At 35.6% G+C, this 22,853-nt stretch overlaps 1 protein-coding gene across 3 annotated transcripts in view; it reads right to left on the reverse strand.

Moving 5' to 3' along the window:
* The window catches only part of CNTN5 (contactin 5), a 1,391,352-nt gene that overhangs the window by 758,735 nt on the left and 609,764 nt on the right, over nucleotides 1-22,853 (reverse strand). For all 3 annotated transcript variants that reach the window (XM_061204029.1, XM_061204028.1, XM_061204030.1), the window contains exon 2: nucleotides 21,995-22,119. In XM_061204029.1, the coding sequence (XP_061060012.1) occupies nucleotides 21,995-22,049 (55 nt within the window). In that variant the 5' untranslated portion in view covers nucleotides 22,050-22,119. The remainder of the gene's footprint in view (nucleotides 1-21,994; nucleotides 22,120-22,853) is intronic.

A 22,853-nucleotide genomic window follows, 5' to 3' on the forward strand; every position in this document is an offset into this window, starting at 1 on the left:
AATGCCATTAGTAGTTTGATAGGGATTGCATTGAATCTATAGATTGCTTTGGGTAGTATAGTCATTTTCACAATGTTGATTCTTCCAATCCAAGAACATGGTATATCTCTCCATCGGTTTGTATCATCTTTAATTTCTTTCATCAGTGCCTTATAGTTTTCTGCATACAGATCTTCTGTCTCCTTAGGTAGGTTTATTCCCAAGTATTTTATTCTTTTTGTTGCAATGGTAAATGGAAGTGTTTCCTTAATTTCTCTTTCAGATTTTTCATCATTAGTGTATAGGAATGCAAGAGATCTCTGTGCATTAATTTTGTGTCCTGCGCAGTTACCAAATTCATTGATTAGCTCTAGTAGTTTTCTGGTAGAATCTTTAGGATTCTCTATGTATAGTATCAGGTCATCTGCAAACAGTGACAGCTTTACTTCTTCTTTTCCGATTTGGATTCCTTTTATTTCTTTGTCTTCTCTGATTGCTGTGGCTAAAACTTCCAAAACAATGTTGAATAACCATGGTGAGAGTGAGCAACCTTGTCTTGTTCCTGATCTCAGTGGAAATTGTTTCAGTTTTTCACCACTGAGGACAATGTTGGCTGTGGGCTTGTCATATATGGCGTTTATTATGTTGAGGTAATTTCCCTCTATGCCTACTTTCTGGAAGGTTTTTATCATACATGGGTGTTGAATATTGTCGAAAGCTTTTTCTGCAAATATTGAGATGATCATAGGGTTTTTATTCTTCAGTTTGTTAATATGGTGTATCACATGGGTTGATTTGCATATACTGAAGAATCCTTGCATTCCTGAGATAAATCCCACTTTGTCATGGTGTATGATCCTTTTAATGTGCTGTTGGATTCTGCTTGCTAGTATATACCTGAGGATTTTTGCATCTATGTTCATCAGTGATATTGGCCTGTAATTTTCTTTCTTTGTGAGATCTTTGTCTGGTTTTGGTATCAGGGTGATGGTGGCCTCGTAGAATGAGTTTGAGAGTGTTCCTCCCTCTGCTATATTTTGGAAGAGTTTGAGAACGATTGGTGTTAGGTTTCTAAATGTTTGACAGAATTCTCCTGTGAAGCCATCTGGTCCTGGGCTTTTGTTTATTGGAAGATTATTAATCACAGTTTCAATTTCAGTGCTTGTGACTGGTGTGTTTATATTTTCTATTTCTTCCTGGTTCAGTCTCTGAAGGTTGTGCTTTTCTAGGAATTTGTCCATTTCTTCCAGGTTGTCCATTTTATTGGCATATAGTTGCTGGTAGTAATCACTCATAATCCTTTGTATTTCTCCACTGTCAGTTGTTACTTCTCCTTTTTCATTTCTAATTGTATTGATTTGAGTCTTCTCCCTTTTTTTTCTTGATGAGTCTCATTAATGGTTTATCAATTTTGTTTATCTTCTCAAAGAACCAGCTTTTAGTTTTATTGATCTTTGCTATTGTTTCCTTCATTTCTTTTTCATTTATTTCTGATCTGATCTTTATGATTCCTTTCCTTCTGCTAACTTTGTTTTTTTTGTTGTTGTTGTTCTTCGTTCTCTAATTGCTTTAGGTGTAAGGTTAAGTTGTTATTTGAGATGTTTCTTGTTTCTTATGGTAGGATTGTATTGCTATAAACTTCCCTCTTAGAACTGCTTTTGCTGCATCCCATAGGTTTTGGGTCGTTGTGTTTTCATTGTCATTTGTTTCTAGGTATTTTTTGATTTCCTCTTTGATTTCTTCAGTGATCTCTTTGTTATTAAGTAGTGTATTGTTTAGCCTCCATGTGTTTGTATTTTTTACAGATTTTTTCCTGTAATTGATATCTAGTCTCATAGCGTTGTGGTCAGAAAAGATACTTGATATGATTTCAGTTTCCTTAAATTTCCCAAGGCTTGATTTGTGACCCAAGATTTAATCTATCCTGGAGAATGTTCCATGAGCACTTGAGAAGAAAGTGTATTCTGTTGTTTTTGGATGGAATGTCCTATATATATCAAGTAAGTCCATCGTGTTTAATGTATCATTTAAAGCTTGTGTTTCCTTATTTATTTATTTCCTAGAAAGCCTGTTTATTGATTATTCTCTCCATGTATGTTTTAGTCAGTTGTGTTGCTCTCGATCAAGAATTCCATTATTAACCTAATTTTCTAACAGAGGAAGAGGTAAAAGATACTTATCACCTTCTGTGGAATCTATAAACTTAAGACCAAAATGAATATCAATATAGGAAATTTTGGATGATCAGTCCACTGGTGAAAGTGGAGTAAAATACTCCCCTACTATGATTGTGTTACTGTCAATTTCCCCTTTTATGGCTGTTAGCATTTGCCTTATGTATTGAGGTGCTCCTATGCTGGGTGCATAAATATTTCCAATTGTTATATATTCTTCTTGGATTGATCCCTTGATTATTATGTAGTGTACTTCTTTGTCTCTTGTAATAGTCTTTGTTTTAAAGTCTATTTTGTCCGATATGAGAGTTGCTACTCCAGCTTTCTTTTGATTTCCATTTGCATAGAATATCTTTTTCCATCCCCTCACTTTCAGTCTGTATGTGTCCCTAGGTCTGAAGTGGGTCTCCTGTAGACAGCATATATATCGGTCTTATTTTTGTATCCATTCAGCCAGTCTATGTCTTTTGGTTGGAGCATTTAATCCATTTACATTTAAGGTAATTATCAATATGTATGTTCCTATTACCATTTTCTTAATTGTTTTGGGTTTGTTATTGTAAGTCTTTTCCTTCTCTTGTGTTTCCTGCCTAGAAAAGTTCCTTTAGCATTTGTTGTAAAGCTGGTTTGGTGGTGCTGAATTCTCTTAGCTTTTGCTTGTTTGTTAAGGTTTTAATTTCTCCGTTGAATCTGAATGAGATCCTTGCTGGGTAGAGTAATCTGGGTTGTAGGTTTTTCCCTTTCATCACTTTAAATATGTCCTGTCACTCCCTTCTGGCTTGCAGAGTTTCTGCTGATAGATCAGCTATTAACCTTATGGGGATTCCCTCTTATGTTACTTGTAGTTTTTCCCTTGCTGCCTTAAATATTTTTTCTTTGTATTTAATTTTTGATAGTTTGATTAATATGTGTCTTGGCGTGTTTCTCCTTGGATTTATCCTGTATGGGACTCTCTGTGCTTCCTGGACTTGATTAACTATTTCCTTTCCCATTTTAGGGAAGTTTTCAACTAATCTCTTCAAATATTTTCTCAGTCCCTTTCTTTTTCTCTTCTTCTTCTGGGACCCCTATAATTCGAATGTTGGTGCATTTAATGTTGTCCCAGAGGTCTCTGAGACTGTTCTCTATTCTTTTCATTCTTTTTTCTTTATTGTGCTCTGCAGTAGTTATTTCCACTATTTTATCTTCCAGGTCACTTATCCATTCTTCTGCCTCAGTTATTCTGCTATTGATTCCTTCTAGAGAACTTTTAATTTCATGTATTGTGTTGTTCATCATTGTTTATTTGCTCTTTAGTTCTTCTAGGTCCTTGTTAAACATTTCTTGTATATTCTCCATTCTATTTCCAAGATTTTGGATCATCTTTTCTATCATTATTCTGAATTCTTTTTTAGGTAGACTGCCTATTTCCTCTTCATTTGTTTGGTCTGGTGGGTTTTTACCTTGCTCTTTCATCTGCTGTGTGTGTTTCTCTGTCTTCTCATTTTGCTTAACTTACTGTGTTTGGGGTCTCCTTTTCACAGGCTGCAGGTTCGTAGTTCCCATTGTTTTTGGTGTCTGCCCCCAGTGAGGAAGGGTGGTTCAGTGGGTTTTGTAGGTTTCCTGGTGGAGGGGACTAGTGCCTGTGTTCTGGTGGAGGAGGCTGGATCTTGTCTTTCTGTTGGGCAGGTCCATGTCCAGTGGTGTTTTTTTGGGTGTCTGTGACCTTATTATGATTTTAGGCAGTGTTTCTCCTAGTGGGTGGGGTTCTGTTCCTGTCTTGCTAGTTGTTTGGCATAGGGTGTCCTGCACCTTAGCTTGCTGGTCGTTGAGTGGAGCTGGGTCTTGGCATTGAGATGGAGATCTTTGGGACGATTTTGCCATTTGATATTATGTGGAGCTGGGATGTCTCTGGTGGACCAATATCCTGAACTTGGCTCTCCCACCTCAGAGGCATAGGCCTGACACCCGGCCAGAGCACCAAGACCCTGTCATCCACACGGCTCAGAAAAAAATGGAGAAAAAAAGAAAGAGAAAAAAGAAAGAAAGAAAGGAAGAAAGAAAGAAAGAAAGAAAGAAAGAAAGAAAGAAAGAAAGAAAGAAAGAAAGAAAGAAAGAAAGAAAGAAAGAAAGGAAAATAGAATAAACTTATTAAAATAAAAAGTAAAATATAATTATTAAAAATTTTTTAAAAATTAAAATGTAATTTTAAAAAAAAGAAAGAAAGAAGAGAGCAACCAAACCAAAAAACAAATCCACCAATGACAACAAGCACTAAAAACTATACTAAAAAAAAAAAAAAAGGACAGACAGAACCCTAGAACAAATGGTAAAAGGAAAGCTATACAGAAAAAATAACACACAGAAGCATACACATACACACTCACAAAAAGAGAAAAGGAGAAATATATATATATCGTTGCTCTCAAGGTCAACTGCCTCAATTTGGGATGACTCGTTGTCTCTTCAGGTGTTCCCGAGATGCAGGGTACATCGAATTGATTGTGGAGATTTAATCCGCTGCTCCTGAGGTTGCTGGGAGAGGTTTCCCTTTCTCTTCTTTGTTCGCACAGGTCCTGGGGTTCAGCTTTGGATTTGGCCCCACCTCTGCATGTAGGTCGCCTGAGGGCATCTATTCTTTGCTCAGACAGGATGGGGTTAAAGGAGCAGCTGATTCGGGGGCTCTGGCTCACTCAGGCCGGGGGGAGGGAGGGGTATGGATGCGGCGCGAGCCTGTGGCGACAGAGGCCGGCGTGACGTTGCAACAGCCTGAGGCGTGCCGTGCGTTCTCCCGGGGAAGTTGTCCCTGGATCACAGGACCCTGGCAGTGGCGGGCGGCACAGGCTCCTGGGTGGGGAAGTGTGGATAGTGACCTGTGCTTGCACACAGGCTTCTTGGTGGCTGCAGCAGCAGCCTTAGCGTCTCATGCCCGTCTCCGGTGTCCACGCTGATAGCCGCGGCTCGCGCCCGTCTTTGGAACTCATTTAGGTAGCACTCAATCCCCTCTCCTTGTGCAGGGCAAAACAAAGAGGCAAGAAAAAGTCTCTTGCCTGTTCAGCAGTTCCAGACATTTTCCTGGACACATTCCCGGCTCGCCGTGGCGCACTAGCCCCCTTCAGGCTGTGTTCACGCCACCAACCCCAGTCCTCTCCCTGGGATCTGACCTCCGAAGCCGGAGCCTCACCTCTCAGGCTCCACCCGCCCGGGCGGGTGAGCAGACAAGCCTTTCAGGCTGGTGAGTGCTGGTCGGCTCTGATCCTCTGTGCCGGAATCTCTCCACTTTGCCCTCCGCACCCTTGTGGCTGTGTTCTCCTCCGTGGCTCCGAAGCTTCCCCCCCCCACCACCCCCTGTCTCTGCCAGTGAAGGGGCTTCCTAGTGTGTGGAAACCTTTCCTCCTTCCCAGCTCCCTCCCACTCGTGCAGGTCCCGTCCCTATTCTTTTGTCTCTGTTTTTTCTTTTTTCTTTTGCTCTACCCAGGTATGTGGGGAGTTTCTTTCCTTTTGGGAGGTCTGAGTTCTTCTGCCAGCGTTCAGTAGGTGTCTGTAGGTGTTGTTCCACATGTAGATGTATTTCTGATGCATTTGTGGGGAGGAATTTGATCTCCACGTCTTACTCTTCTGCCATCTTGAAGGTCTCCCTACTTACTTCATTTTAAAGAAAATATCTGCCAAGCATACAAGCATGAATAACAGTTCATAACTTCTGCGCATTAATCTAGTAAAAACATCTATTTGTTCTCAATTCCATGCTTTCTCTAAACATTAAGATTAATCATTTGTAGATATGCAAGTCATACACTCTCAATTTATTTTCCTAACTGTGAAGAGTCCATTTAGAGCATATGGCTGTGGAATATGAGTGTTTGAGGGGAATGGAGGCAGATTGTGTACCGAAGGATAAAAGCAGGGAGAGCTAGGGCTCTCTGTGCAAAATGCTAGTACCTTTCTCTCTGCTTTAATATACTTTTCCTTCCACTCATTCAAATACACTCAACACTTCACCGTCCACTTAAGCCCTGTCTTTTCCTGAAGTTTTTTGGTGTGAATTAATAAATGTGCCAGGAGAGGGTCTCCAGAAGATCTCTAATGCAACTATGATTAATATTAGGAATGCTTTATACCATAGAGACTCCTGGACATTTTTCCTCCCCCAGTGTAGTTCCTGATTTGTTCATCAGTCCAAATGTCTGTAACCTTAGTGAAAAAAGAATGTGTAGGATGTTTTTTCCTCTGGTTTATCCACAGCATCCAGGACATTGCCTGACTCAGAGTAGCATTTAATGCTTTTTTACTGGAAGAATAATACCAATGAAAGGCTACCAGCAGGTTTATTTGTCAATAAGGAGAGAATATCCAGTGATACAGAATGAGTTCATGATTGAAACTGAAAAGTTTTATTTTTCTCCAATCACTGACAGATTTTCCTTCTGCTGCCCTAGATGACATTCTCAGTGAGTCATCAGCTTTCCATATATTTTAAGGTATTAAAACAAGGTATGCTTTGGTAATTGTGACTAATTTTTAGTATACTAATATACCCAGCCCTGCCAACCCAAACTTCAATCTGTCATCCCTCTTCTCCCCAGATTAGGTTTGCCCTGTGGAAAGGAGACCTGAGGTAGGGCCAAAGTGGAGTTTTTTTCCTGTCATCCTTTCTCCTGATGAATCTTTCAGACGTTGTTGGAAAGATCAAGGCCAGAAATGTTAGTTGACTGGCACTGTTGTGATACTGTCACCAAGGCTATCTGCATGTCAGATGACAAAATGCTGATTCTCTGGTGGCTTACACATGATGGTTCTTTAGAGGTTTCTTATAACCCATCATGCTGCCCAGTTCCTGGATATGACATTCTACCCTTTGATTGATGTCCTGTGCTGATGCCTCCCTCCAAGTTCTAGCCTCTAGGAGGCTACCTCTTTTTCTTTTTCTTAGTTCATCTCCTGTCACATGGCATTGACTAGAATCCATTGAGATGGGTCAAGCCCAGCCACCTCATCAGGATCAACTTCTGTCCCCCAGGAAGTTCACGAACTTTTGCCCTTCCAAATGCTAGTACTTAGTGCATCCTCTGTGACCTTTTCATCTCATTCAGCCTTCAAGGGTAACTCTTATCAGCTGCATGACTTTAAGCAACAGGAGTTAGTTTCTATACTCTGATTACCATATCACCCACCTTCAAAGTCTAGGGAAAGCACCTCAGGCTTTCCGAAGATTTTTCTAGCATGTTCTGCTCCATCTCTCTCTTTGTAAGGGACATCTGAGTTTCTGTAGCTTAGCAAGTATTTAGTGGTGGAGTGAGAGACAGGTCTCTTCTATTGCAGACACTCTCATTGCCACAGAGAGTTCCCCTGGAGCCTTCTCTCTTGGCTTGAGGAAAATATCTTCTTTCTTTCCCCTTAGTGATGGGAAGAGAAAATTCACTCCACTTCTGTCAGCTTTACATAGTCTGATGATTTTTTTAACTTTTTTTTTAAATTATTTATTTATTTTTGGCTGCGTTGGGTCTTCGTTTCCGTGCGAGGGCTTTCCCTAGTTGCGGCGAGTGGGGGCCACTCTTCATCGCGGTGTGCGGGCCTCTCACTATCGCGGCCTCTCTTGTTGCGGAGCACAGGCTCCAGACGCGCAGGCTCAGTAGTTGTGGCTCACGGGCCCAGTTGCTCCGCGGCATGTGGGATCTTCCCAGACCAGGGCTCGAACCCGTGTCCCCTGCATTGGTAGGCAGATTCTCAACCACTGCGCCACCAGGGAAGCCCCTAACTTCTTTTAACTTTCCTTAAATTTCTTATTGTCTGATTGTTTAGGCAGAACTGTATTTGGCATCTTCTAGTAAATAACACACCCATGTGTCTAGCAACATTTCTTTCAAATATTGGGATACAATGTCTATTCTCAACTTTGAGGCTGTAGTAAAAGTTCTGAGATGATTGGAAAACAATATTAGAATATAGAAGATTTAAAATAATATAGCTTAAGACGCTGTGTCACAAAGAAAAAAATGAGGAAATTCACAATTTGTGGCAAAGTTTAAATTAGTACATGACCCTCCTAATTCTAGTCTATTTCCCCCCGAATGCGCTATTTTGCATTCTGGAGCGAATCATTCTGAAAACTTATAGGAAACTTTATTTAAAACAAGGTTCTGACCAAACAGAATAGCTTCATAGAATGGAATCACTTGAATTCATGAAAAGACCATTTTTATAATCAGGCCTATTTTATTGCTCTAAAAAAATAAATCTCCTGGGATGGAATCCAAAACAGATTAGGTTCTTGCCAATTTATGCTACATAATGAGATTCTAGTGCATTATTTTTCCCCAATTCATTGCATTTATTTGACAATAACAACTGTTTGTTTCTTAAATTCAATATTCCATCATAGTTTGCCATCTTTAATTTCAAACTAATCTCTTTTTTGGTCTTTATTTCTATTATTGGCTCCACTCTTCTCCCACATGCTGGCTCAAAATAGCAGACTGGAGGATCTTTTATTTTCTCCTCTTTTATACCTTATGTCCAGTAAGTGTCAACTCCACTGGATGTATCCATATATTGTTTCTAACCTCCAACCTATTCTTTCCATTCCCAGTTCTTCTACCTATAACTATTCACCATTCTCTCATTTGGTATTCCTCTATTATTAAACATCCTCTGTTATTAAAAACATGATAAAATAAAATTAAAAACTTGTAACTATTCCTTAAAGTCCAACTTTCAGAATCATAGATTTAAGGATTAGAGGAAAAATTGATATCATCTGATCGAGCAAGCCCTTTGATGCTAAAATTAACTTTATACAATAATCATTCAGCTCATGCCTGAGAACTGACAGGCTCTTGAGATACAGTCGATTCTACCACAGGCGGACACTGGTTGCTTAGGATGATCTTCTTTTTAGACAAATTAATTGTACCTCTCATTTTACTGTACTTTGACTGGTTTGTCCCTTTGGATTTCTTTAGAATAAGTGTAAGCTGCTTATATATAACAAACTTTTAGCTACTTAAAGATAACAGTTGTTAGTTAGACCTTTAAAAAAATCTGTCTTTTGAGCTGAGATTCTGGCTTATTTGCCATGTGACAATTCTTTCTTGCTATGGGAAATAATAAGCTGATGCATCTCACCAAGATATCAGGATACTGAAAATGATATTTATATATGATACATTAAGGGGAAAAAAGGTTATTTTTTTCAGTCTTTGCATCTTGTTTTATGTCATGAACAATTATACTTGTTTACTAGACAATATACAAAGTCTAGCTCTCAACGTACCAAATACAGAAGATAATCTGCAATTGAAAGTCATTACTGTTAATCTGGATATAATAGAGGCAGGTCAAATCATTATGTAAATCATGACCAGATTCTGTAAATCATTCTGTAATATAGATCAGGGTCTATACTCAGAGTTCAACTACAAAAAAACTTTTGCTTGCCTCTCCTAAGACATTTGTATATTGGAGTTCTGAATATTTTACTCATTAGCTTACAAAAGTATCCATTAATTAATTCAGGGAAGACCTTGTAAAAAGAAGGAAGTTTCCCCTGAATCTGGTCAAAAATTACCTTAAACATTAGCTGAATCTTTAATTTAGTTCTCATTCCTTTAATTTCTTTTATCTTTTCTATTATAATATGGTTTCAAATTTTTCCTCATCACTTGTTTTCCCTCCACTGAACACATTCTTATTTACCCATGTTTCCAAAATACGATCTAGCCTAGAACTGAACATAATATTACAGTCGTTGTTAGCAAATAGATGCAAAGTAGATCCAACCTCTCCCTTATTCTAGACATTGTTAATACAGCTGAAGATCATGCTAACTCCTTTTTGGTAAGCACATACCACTGCTGACTTCTAATGAAATCAATAAATAGCCATTGAATACTTGAAGGTCTAAATCCTCATTGCTGTCTTCTTTCTTCCAGACTTTTGCAGTAGTAACTGACCTATTCTCCCTGCCTACATTCTTTCCCAAGCTCTAAAATCTATTTTTTGTAAAGAACCTAGCACAATCTTTGAACATGTTATCAAGTTACCTCTCTCCTCTGCTTAAAATATGATCTGGTCATTGCCCCTCTATTTTCCCTTATCACTTTTCTTGTCATATACTGTCTTCATCCATATTGGTTTCCTCTCTTCTTCTGTATTGGTTCTTTTTCAAACACAGTAAGTCTGTTTCCTCTTGATGACTTGACACTGTGGCTGAAACACTTTCTCCCAGATATTCACCTGGTTTCCTTTCCCACTTTTATTAGGTCTTTCCTTGAAGACCTACTCAGAGTGATCTTTCTTGATCATCCTGCGTAAAGTAACATCTTGCTACCCCATCTCCATACACATCACTTACTATCCCTTTACTCCACTTAATTTCTTTATAAGAATTATCCTTTTTAGGTCTTGTGTTATTTCATTTCTTGCTAAGTTGTCTCTCTTCTCTCCTAGAAAGTGAGTTCCTTAAGGACACAAATTCTGTCTGTCTTGTTCACTGCTATATCCTTGATGAACAGAGCAATATATAGTAGACACTGAATTAGTATTTGTTAAATTAACAAACAAATAAATTGGACTGAAAGATATTTGGAATTTATTAGGCCACTGGAACTGAGAATGAGATTATTCTTTTAAATTACTTTATCTCTGTAATCTCTATCCCCAATACACAACATCTTTGACACATTATATATGCCATGCTCACTTGGAGCTTTTTATCCACAGCTATGATATTTTTTATAAGACAGACCAAACCATAAATAAAACAATGCTGCACCAAAAGTTCTACTGAATCCTATTTTTAAAAAAACAGTTACTATCTTCAGAGTTATACTGAAACAAATATGGATCCAGGGCCCAATTTGAAATAGCTCTTCCTCAATTTAGGCATTAAACAAAGACAGCTCTATATCAGCAAAGATATTATCAGCTAGTACATCTCTCTGAATCACTATAAAAGAGCAAGTAAAGAGTATATAAGCCAAGTGTCCTCTTGGGGAACTTTAGAACCTCTTGAAGCAAAATCTGCCAGAATATGTGCTGAGCAGAAATGGGTGACATGAGGCCAGAGCAGCCTGATCAAATGCACTGATAATTTAAAAATTTTACCTAATTTATTTTTCTTTGCTTTATTTTTTCATTTCTTTTTTTTTTTTTTTTCCTCTTTATTTCTTTCAAATTTTTACTGGTTATTTTCACAGTCCCCTAAACTAACCTAAGATAATTGCTACTTCTTTAACTCAAGACTTCAGAATGTCCAAATGAGGCTCAGCATAGTTCTTGGTATTGAAAAAATATCAGAACTTTTGTTTGCAGGGAGGTTTTTTGTTTTGTTTTGTTTTGTTTTAATTACAAATTCAATTTCACTATTAATGATTAGTCTGTTAAGAATGTCTATTTCTTCCTGATTCAGTCTTGGCAGGTTGCACGTTTCTAGAACTTTGTCCATTTTTTCTAGGTTTTCCAATTTGTTGGTGTATAACTGTTCATAGTGTTCTCTTCTGATTTTTTTGTATCTCTGCAGTATCAGTTGTTATTTCTCCTCTTTCATTTCTTATTTTGTTTACTTGGGTCCTTTGTCTTTTATTCTTGATGAACCTGGCTAAACATTTATCCATTATGTTTATCTTTTCAAAAAACCAGTACTTGGTTTCATTAATCTTTTCTGTTGTTTTTTGGTCTCTATTTATTTCCTTTCTTATCTTTATTATTTCCTTCTTTCTGCTGACTTTGGGCTTTGAGCTTGTTTTTCTAATTCCTTTAGATGATGTGTTAGGTTGTTTATTTGAGATTTTTCTTGTTTCTTGATGTAGGCCTATACTGCTATAAACTTCCTTATTAGAAGTTCCCATATGTTTTTGTTGCATGCCAAAGACTTTGGAAAGTTGTGTTTCCATTTTCATTGTCTCCAGGTATTTTCTGATTTCTTCTTTGATTTCTTCATTGACCCATTGATTTTTTAATAACATGTTGCTTAGTCCCCACATGTACTACAAAGCTACAATAATCAAAACAGCATGGTACTGTCTCAAGTATAGACACATAGATCAATAGAATAGTATAGAGAGCCCTGAAATAAACCCACACACTTATGGTCAAATAATTGATGACAAAGGAGGCAAGAATATGCAATGGAGAAAAGATAGACTCTTAAATAAGTGATGCTGGGAAAACTGGACAGCTTCATGTTAAATAATGAGATTAAAACATTTCCTCACATCATATACAAAAATAAACTCAAAATGGGTTAAAGACCTAACTGTAAGACCTGAAACCATAGAACTCTTAGAAGAGAAAATGGGCAGAACATCCTTTGACATAAATCATAGTGATATTTTTTGGGATCTGTCTCCTAAGGCAAAAAAATTAAAGCAAAAATAAACAAGTGGGACCTAATTAAACTTAAAAGATTTTGCACAGCAAAGGAAACCATCAAAAAAAAAAAAAAAAAAAAAAAAAAGACAAGCTATTGAATGAGAGAAAATATTTGCAAATGATAAGACAAATAAGGAGTTAATATTCAAAATATATAAACAGCTTATACAACTCAATATTGAAAAAATAAACAACCTGATTAAAAATGGGCAGAAGATTTGAGTAGACATTTTTCCAATGAAGACATGCAGATGGCTAACAGGCATATTAAAAGATGCTCAACAGTGCTAATCATCAGAGAAATACAAATCAAAACTACAATGAGACATCACCTCACACTTACCAGAATGGCAAACATCAATAGCAAATGTTGGTGAGGCTGTGGAAAAAAGGGACACTGCTGGTGGGAATGTAAATTGGTGTAGCCACTGTGGAAAACACTCTGGGAAGTTCCTCAAAATACTAAAAGTAAAACTACCATATGATCCAGAAGTTCCACTCCTGGGTATATATCTGAAGAAAACAAAAACACTAATTCAAAAAGATATATGCAAAAAATAAAAATATATGTACCTCAATGTTCATAGAAACATTATTTGTAGTAACCAAGACATTGAAACAACCTAAGTGCCCATCAATAGATGAATGGATAAAGAAGATGTGCTATATACATAAAATGGAATATTACTCAGACATAAAAACTGAATGGCATTCTGCCATTTGCAGTAACATGGATGGACCTAGAGAGTATTATGCTGAGTGAAATAAGTCAGACAGAGAAAGACAAATACTGTATCTTATCACTTATATGTGGAATCTAAAAAATAAAACAAATGAGTATATATAAAAAAACAGAAACAGATGCACAGATACAGAGAATGAACTAATAGTTACCAGTAGGGAGAGGGAAAGGAGGATGGGCGAGATAGGGGTATGAGATTAAGAGACACAAACTACTATGTATAAAATTGATAAGCAACAATGATATATTGTACAGCATAGTAGAATATAGCCATTATTTGGTAATAACTGTAAATGGAGTATAATCTATAAAAATATGGATTCACTGTATTGTACAACTGAAACTAATATAATGTTTTAAATCAACTATACTTCAATTAAAAAACACACACATCAGAACGATCAGGTTAGAGAATACAAAATCATTCATCCCTTTTGGATGTTTTCTAACCAGAAAGTGCTATAACCAGAAGCATAGCTTATGCCCTTCTTAACAGAAGAAACAAATCAAACAATTAATTGTTTCCTTTAATTCACTTAAAAATAGGTACCTGTACTTACAGAAAATATTATGCTAGAACTTGTGTATGAAACATCAAATAAAATAGGTATCACCTCTGTTTTTATAGAGCAGATGGCCTTATAATTTTTTATTTAAACATGTAAAAATAATAATTGCAAAATATGCAAGTACTAAAAAGGAAAAATCATCACTTAAAACCAAATTTATCCCTGATTGTCACCATTTGGATGGTTCCACCATACTCTAAATCCACAGTCAGTTAAGGTCATGCTGCAAGCATAGCCAGCATCATAAATAGATCATTAGGAATAATTAAGTTATCTGACAAATTTCAGTGTTAAAGCAACACTAAGAATTAGAATGGAAAGCATTTTTTTCAAATGCTAGAAAGAAAAATTTATTGTGTTGACATCTATATCGAATAAATATTACCAAATATAGAAGTTGATGACTAAATTTCAAGAAATCTGTAGTTAACTTGATTAATGGTTAGCAAAATAAGATGTTCCCAAAGAGCTAAAATAAACATAAAATTATACAGCACTTAACCCTTTTCCATTCTCACAACTAATTATATAGGGTTTATTTTACACATGGTATATTTACAGAATTTGTGTCCTGATAAACCTATACAATTTATTTAAAGTCAAGGAGAGGAGAAATTTTTCCTTGCATTTGCTCTGCATCTCAACTGTGTCCAGCTTTCCTTGGTGCTCAGGGTATGTAACTGTCTCTCCATTTTACAGACAGAATTGACTTGTATTTGAACCAAACAGTTACAAAAAAGTAGCTGTTTTCTTGCTGACAATGGCTCAAGCTAATGCATGGGGGCAGCTCCCCAGAAGCTCATACTAAGCAGTAAGACAATCTCTGCCATAAATAAACGTATTTCACAGTAGTATTACTGTGGTAGAAATTTATCTCTGTTTAAAGAATGATACTGTGAACATTCATTTACATTTTCTTGTGGGCACTTGATACAATACAAATTCTTTGAGCATTATTTTAAAATAACAAAGAGAACCAATGTAGTACATGATTAATTTTTTATCAACAAATATTTGTCATCATTGAAAATAATAATGCCAGTCCAGTGTAAAAAGCATGGGATAACTTTCATGGCATTTTCTAGATTACAACATACTTTGATGTATAGTGCTTACACCTTAACCAAACTCAAGGGGAAATATATTTTTAATAACTTTTTATGTAAGATAAATAACATTTAGATGACTTAATAAATTAGTTAATTCTCTCTTTAATCTTCAAAACACTGAGAACACATATTTATCCTCAATTCTCTAGAATGCTTTCCTTAGTTGATGGTTTAATTTTATATCACTCCAGGAAGTGCTTACAATTTCAGATACCTTTTAACATTTCCTTTGCCTTTAAGATAAAAATAACAAATGAAACTCTCTAAATTCAGATGATGCACCCCCCTCCCCCTGCTGCCCTCCACCTTGCTCACAAGGATAAATTAAATTGTATTCTGATTAATTACATGTCTAATACCACCAGTGCACAGCTGATAAGAGTCAACTTGGTTTCCTGCACTGAGGTAGGCTCCATTATCATCATGACTTCCTGGGGGACCAATACAATGTGCACATACATAATTTCAAAATGATCACAGAGGAGCCATAATCCATTTCTCTTTCTCATCTTCAGTAGCCCAGTCAGACTTAATATTATCAGGCACCTGTTTTCAGTAACACTTTTGTTTTCATTTCCTTTTAAAGTTATTAGGCAGCACTAGCTGACAGTGACAAAGTTCTGTGCTATTTACCACACTGCCAGTAAGAAGAAGGATAGTATTTGTATAAGCTTATCAATGACAGACATTCTCTGTTTAATAGTATATCATCCTCTTGGCAGAAGGAACAGGCTGTCACCTTTCCAATAAAATGGATTTAACCCAGTGGAGGAGAATGGGGTCAAAGTAGAGAAAAAATGCCTTATTTGCGGGTTTGTTTTTGAAGCAATACAGCTTATATTGAAAGCATCTGAAAGTAACCCAAGGAAAGTAACTAGATGTACTTATGTAGGAAGGAGGTCAGTGTAGCTTTGAGCAGCTGGATTTCCTCTTTTGTCTCCCCTTCATGTCACCTGCTATGTTGAAAGAATTGCTGTAGGAGGCAGCTTTCTCATTATTCTTCCACTAGTTACCATCTATATGATGTTGGGCATATGAAAGAACCTCCCTGAGCCTCATCCCTATTGTGAACAAACAGTATTTTACTTGCCCAAGTACAAGGAACTGGACCTCACAATCTCCAAATTATTTTTAATTCTAAGATTTATAAATGCAGTTAGAGAAATATATTTTTCATTTTAGAAGAGATATAAATATATCTAGCTTTAATAAATCTAATTAAATATTATTTTAAGTTATAACTTTGATAGAAATATATAAATAGAATTGTGATGTTGACAAATATAGGCTGGTACTGGGGAGTGCAAAAAGAACACTTTCAAAAATCTTCAAACAAAAGGGTGTGTGTTCAGACCTGCTAGAGCATGGACTTGAGGATATGGGGAGGGGGAAGGGTAAGATGTGACAAAGTGAGAGAGTGGCATGGACATATATACACTACCAAATGTAAAATAGATAGCTAGTGGGAAGCAACCGCATAGCACAGGGAGATCAGCTCTGTGCTTTGTGACCACCTAGAGGGGTGGGATAGGGAGGGTGGGAGGGAGGGAGATGCAAGAGGGAAGAGATATGGGAATATATGTATATGTATAACTGATTCACTTTGTTATAAAGCAGAAACTAACACACCATTGTAAAGCAATTATACTCCAATAAAGATGTTAAAAAAAAAAAAAGAGTGTGTGTTAATGAGTCTAATAATAGCTGCTTTCTAGCTATTCTAATAATACATATTAAAATTAATATTTGTATATGACAGTGTCGTATAAGGCTATTCTATTATATTTCACAGAAAGAAATCTATTTGTAATAAATATCATTGTAATAGATTTTACCCATTGTTAAACATTTAAAAAGAAACTAGCCATATTTCAAAAGGAGTATAATGAGTAAGAAATCCATTGAATAGGGTATTCTGTATAACAGAGTAGAATAATTTAAACCCTTTAGCTTTTGTTGTTGATATTATTTAATTATTTCAACATGGAGACTGAATGAAAAGCAATTCACAAAGAACCTTGAAATGCCAGTCAAGCTGCTTATAAATCCTGAACCTTATTGTCTCCTCCCAATCATTATCTCTTCACATATTTGGAGGATAATATATCCTTGAAGAATCACTTTTAAAGAATATAATAACATGGATTTTGGCACAGTAGAGGTTGAAATGTTGATGTTTCTTGTCACATATACGTTCATAACTAGGCTTTAGTAATTATGATTCCTTCCCCAAATGATTTCACACATTCTATCATGAAAAGCTTAAATTTTATTGAACTTAATTAATTTCATATTGATAAAAATAGGTTGACTGATTTTTAAAGCTTTTTTAAGCTCAGCTAATGAGGTTATTAGATCACAGTGCTCTCACTGTCACTGTTTCTGAAATAAAGATACAAAGAAATTCCATTTTCTTTATTGTTAACTAAAACAGGATTGTTATTATTTGCATGTAAAACATTTATAGATATCAATAAACATGTGGTAGAACTCAAAACTGAGCATGGCTATTTTTATTGCTTTATGCACAACTTTAAATCACTTTACTGAGGTATGATTACAATAAGCTGTACATATTTAGTGTATACAACTTGATGAGTTTGCAATAAGTATATACCCATGAAACCATCACCACAATCTATGCCATAAACATATCCAACACCTCCGAAAGTTATCATCTGCCTTCTTGACATTATATTATTATTATTGTTATTAGTATTATTATTATTTAGTGGTAAGAGTATTTAAAATAAATAAGATTTACCCTCTTAGCAAATTTCTAAGGGATACCACTTATATGAGGAAGCTAAAATAATCAAACTCATAAAAGCAGAGTAGAATGGTGGTTGCCAGGGGCTGGAGAGAGGGGGGGAAGGAGGGAGTATTAGTCAAAGGTACACAGTTTCAATTATGCAAGATGCATACTTCCTACAGATCTACTATAGAGCATAGTGCCTATAGTTTGTAATACTGTATTGCATATTCTTTACAATATGCTTCTCCAGCTACTCTCTTTACGAAGTCAAATATACTTTTCCAATCCTTGAATCCGGTCTTGGCCTATGTGATTTGCTTTTGTCAATAAGACATTAGTAAACATGACAGAGAGGCTTGAACCATGCTTGCAAATTGGCATCTACCCTTTCTATTGTTGTACCTAGGAACCCGCAACCACAGCCAAGAGCCTGGGCTAGACTACTGGATGATCAGAGACATGACCAGGTCATTCCCACTGCCTTTACTAGTAGGAGACAGTAACCAGCAACATGGGTGAGACCCCCTGGCACCATCCAATCCTATTCTTTCAACCCTCATGGGAAGTTTTAGAGATCAGCTGAACCTGCCCAAATCAGAAGAACCACCAAACTGACTTTCAGAATTGTGAGAAAAAATATTTTTGAATTTTTTGTTTAAGCTAAAAAATTTGAGGATGATTTGTGATGGAGTTAAAGCTAATTAGCACAATATACAATTGACATGTATTTAATCTATTATGTGAATTATATTTCTATAAACAGTAGTTTCTCTAACCTTAAAACACACACCCAGAAATGTACAGGTGTAATTCACTCCTTCCTGAATTTCTCTTTTCCAAGTTATTTGTCATTTTTTTTCTCTTTCTCTTCCTCAGCTCAGCTTCTTAGAAAACAAAATTTATAGTAATGGTATTATTTTCCTCCTCTGCTAATCATTTCACAGCTCATTATCATAAGACAGATGTTCCCACTACTTCGTTAAAGGCAATTATCATTAGCATTAAAAGGAAATGTTTTTAGTACTAATCTCATGTAACCTTCCTACAGCATTGCCACTTCTGACCATTCCTTCTCAGAACCTGTTCTGTTATCACTCTTTCCTAGAATTTCCTCCAACTCACCATCCAAGAAGTTTTATTTTTTCTTAGATTTCATATATATGTGTTAGCATACGGTATTTGTTTTTCTCTTTCAGTTGGTTCCTGTGTCCCTTTGACATCGGTTCCTCGTATGTTTGTTTTTTGTTTACTGGTTTGTTTGTTTTAGCACCTCCTCACTTTCTGGCACAAGATATTCTAGGCTGATCAAGTATATTTCCTGCCCCAGTCCTAGAATCAGACATTTCTTCAAATAGCCCTGATTCTTTTAATTGGAGAATGGTATTAGAAACCAAGATCGTGGCACTTTGTGTGCTGGTTTCTACTACAGTACATTGCTTCTAGGCCTTCTCAGATGACAGAGAAAAAGAAATATATGTGTTTATACCTAGCCATGTATATATACATATCTATGAATACTTTTCATATGTAACTATATGTATCTATATTAAGTTAAACATGGTTTCATATTGAAGTCTCCAACTCTAATCCATTACCACATGGATCATTCTAGCCTTCTTCTCTTGCTTATCTGTAACCTCCCACTCCTTCAGTGAGACAATTGGCTCCCACCATCCACCATGCATTGACTTAATTGTTCAATCCCATGCATAGGAGTTTTAGAGTTGCTACCACAGAGAAATAAAGTTCTTAACTAGAGTACAGTGTCAAAGTACAGTTTTTTGTTTGGGTGTTTGTTTTTGCCTTTAGTTTTACAGATTCATTTCCAAAGTTACTTAAGTCGGTACCATTATTCCCACACTCCCCTAAAGTGGAGGTTGTTTCATACATTTGTAATACTGTTAGATTCTTAGTCACATTCTGCATTTCATCCAGGGATCCTCTAACCTCCTAAATTATTATTTCTTAAATTTATGTACATTAAGATTTACTCTGTGCTGTAAAGTTCTATTGGTTTTGATAAATGCATAATGTTATTCTTCCACCACTACAGTATCATACAGAATAGTTTCACCAAGCTGAAAAATGCCTATGATTCCTTCACTCATTTAGTCATCCCCTGACCCCAACCCCTGGCAATCACTGATCTGTGCACTCTCTATAGTTTTTCCCTTTCCAAAGTGTCATATATATAAAATCATACAGTATGTAACCTATTCAGACTGGTTTCTTTCACTTAGCAATATGCATATAGTATTCATCCTGTGTTTGCATGACTTGATAGTTCATTTATTTTTATCACTGAGTAGTATTGCATTATATGGAATTTCTATGGTTTATTAACTTATTGAAGGGTATCTTGGTTATTTCTAGTTTTTGGTGATTATTATTAAAGCTCTTATAAACTTTTTTGTGTAGGTATTTTGTGTGCCATAAATTTTAAAATCAGTTAGGTAAATACCTTGGAGCCAAATGCTTGATTAGATGGTAAGACCAGTTAGCTTTGTAAACACTGCCAAACCATCTTCCAAGGTGGCTGTACCATTTTGCCTCCTTACCAGCAATTAATGAACTTCCTTGTTTTCTGCATCCTCAAGAGTAACTGGTATTGTTTTTACTTCCTTTTTTTTTTTTCTGGATCTTAGCCATTCTGATATGCATAATGGTATCTCATTGTTGTTTTAATTTTGAGTGCATTTTTAATATAAGGTTGTATATTCCTGTGAACGGTGTCAAAGTTTCATTGCTCTGAATAGCCAGTTTTTAAACATAAGGTTGTGTAAGAGTTCTATATTTTCTAGTTAAACACACCCAAGATAATCCACCCATTAAAAAATGAATAAATAAAACAGAGAAGAAATACAGTCTGGGTCTTCTCTTAGTTCTTCAATCGGTGTTGGTTTAAATAGCATCAACCATATAAAATGTGCTTATGACCTATGGCTTAATTACCCACATTTTCTGTAATAGTAATCAAGTTAGTGTGCAAAATAGGTCCTGTTATGTAATACTCGTACACAAATAACCAGGAAAAAAATAAATAATAAAATAAAATAGTAAATATTGAATGTAAGTATTACCAAGTAACAAGAGCATAGTAAAGGCCGTACTTCTAGAATAATTCGTTAAATAAGGAGGTAAAAGTGGAGAAAGGTTTTGAAAATAATTATCCTTGATAAGTGGTCCTTTCAGTATCTAATCAATTTTATTTAAACAGCTATCTACAGCAAATAAATTCATGTTTTAAAAATCACTAATATGTGTATATATGCTTCATATTAAATGCAGATGATTAAAAATCAGATCCCATGTAAAAATTAGAAACGTCCTTTGTTTTTGACTTTTTTTGTCTTTGTCTATAGTATTTGAATAACAACTTACCTCCAGACTCAACATCTTGTTTCATTGGAAAGAGCAGCACCTAGATTCCCTTCAGAGCTGCAAATCTAGGCATCACAGATACCAACTCAAGCTGAGTATTTTTGTCTTTCCACACCATTATATAATACCTCCTTTGAAGTGACTGTTTATTTCGGGGAGATAAGTTGGGCCAGCACATGAAAATAAAACTTTGGAGTGATATTACGATCTATCACTGTTCCTCCACCTAGCATTGTCAGATTAATATATAAAAACACTGGATGCCAGTTAAATTTAAATTTTAGATAAAACAGAATAACATATTGCATGGATCATACTAGAAACAAAGTAATTATATGTTGTTTATTTGAAATTCAATCTTAACTGAGCATCTTTCATTTCATCTTGCAAACCTACCTCCATTCCCCTCAGTTAGTTTATGAGTTCAAGAGGAGAATGACATTGAGAAGATAAAAGAGAGACCAGATCATCATGGAAGATGGTAATACTGCACAGAAAGAATGTAAGATAGGAAAAAATATTTAAAGACTCTTTATTTCTTTTATAAGTAACCATAATCATGATAAACCAGGATGTTCATTTAACTTTCACTGTCTCTGAAACTATTCACTTATTTTTCTTGTTTTCACAAATGTCTCTACCCATATTTTATAGAGGTATATATATATATATATAAAACGATGGTTTAGATTGTAAATGAAAGTCAATGAGATGGGATGGACACTTATTTTGTTAACATTTATATGGTATTTTTATAAGTACCTTATTATACGTGACTTTTTTTGGTGCTAACAGAGGTTTAAGGGTTGTTTTCTCTTTTTTTGTTGTTGTTGAAAGGATGAATCCTGATATAAATTTAAATGAACACCTGAGGATATAGTTAATGAAGACCTTTATATATTTTTGTTATTTGATACATAAGGCAGGTTTTTTACCTGAAAGACACCCAGTGACTGACAGAAACAGAATAAGTTTCCAAGAGGAGGCCATCCTTGGTGACTAGGATCGCCTGTGTCCCAGTGTATTTAGCAGCTCTGACGTTTCTTCATTAAAGAATGCCCTGTTGAGACAGATAACAATTTTCAAAAACAGAGAAAAGAAAATAAACAAAAACTAAATCAAAAATCTCATAATAAAATGATAAATAACTTTCATTGCGAAGGTCAGATTAATATATACTTGGACATTGACAACCATAATAAAGTTTCCATTAGAATTAATTTAATGCACAACACAAAAACTTCAGAAAAGTGATAAACTTTCTCTATCACATTTACTTATATTGAATACTCCCTAACAGATAATAAAAACATCAGGTTCTAATGGGGATGGTTTTTCCTCACAGGGAATGTATAATAGTTATATTTATTACATTAGACAAATTATTGGACTAGAAAAATAGGGTAGAAGAACCAGTTACATCAATATATACTCCTCTGGTCTAGAACATAACTAATTATCAGTTAAGCAAGTGATTTTACACATTGTGTCTGTAGCTCATCTAAACCTCCACAGGGAATTTTTCTCATTTAATTATTAATGTCAACTGCCTTTGTTTATAACTCCTGTGATTATCTGTACTGTGTTATAGTTCCCTCCTTTTGTGAGTTATTTTCTCAGCATCCTTTGCTAGCCAGAACCTAAGGGAAATAAGGATTTTCATGAATATTAACATTTTTTGTCTAATGCCACTTTTATAACAATAACCAGTATAGCACATTAATGTCCTTTGATTCCTTTATCTGTCCTGAAAGATACAATAAGCATAAAAATACAAAATTCTAGCATGAAACG

Source organism: Eubalaena glacialis, chromosome 10, assembly GCF_028564815.1.
Source record: "Eubalaena glacialis isolate mEubGla1 chromosome 10, mEubGla1.1.hap2.+ XY, whole genome shotgun sequence".
Taxonomy (NCBI): domain Eukaryota; kingdom Metazoa; phylum Chordata; class Mammalia; order Artiodactyla; family Balaenidae; genus Eubalaena; species Eubalaena glacialis.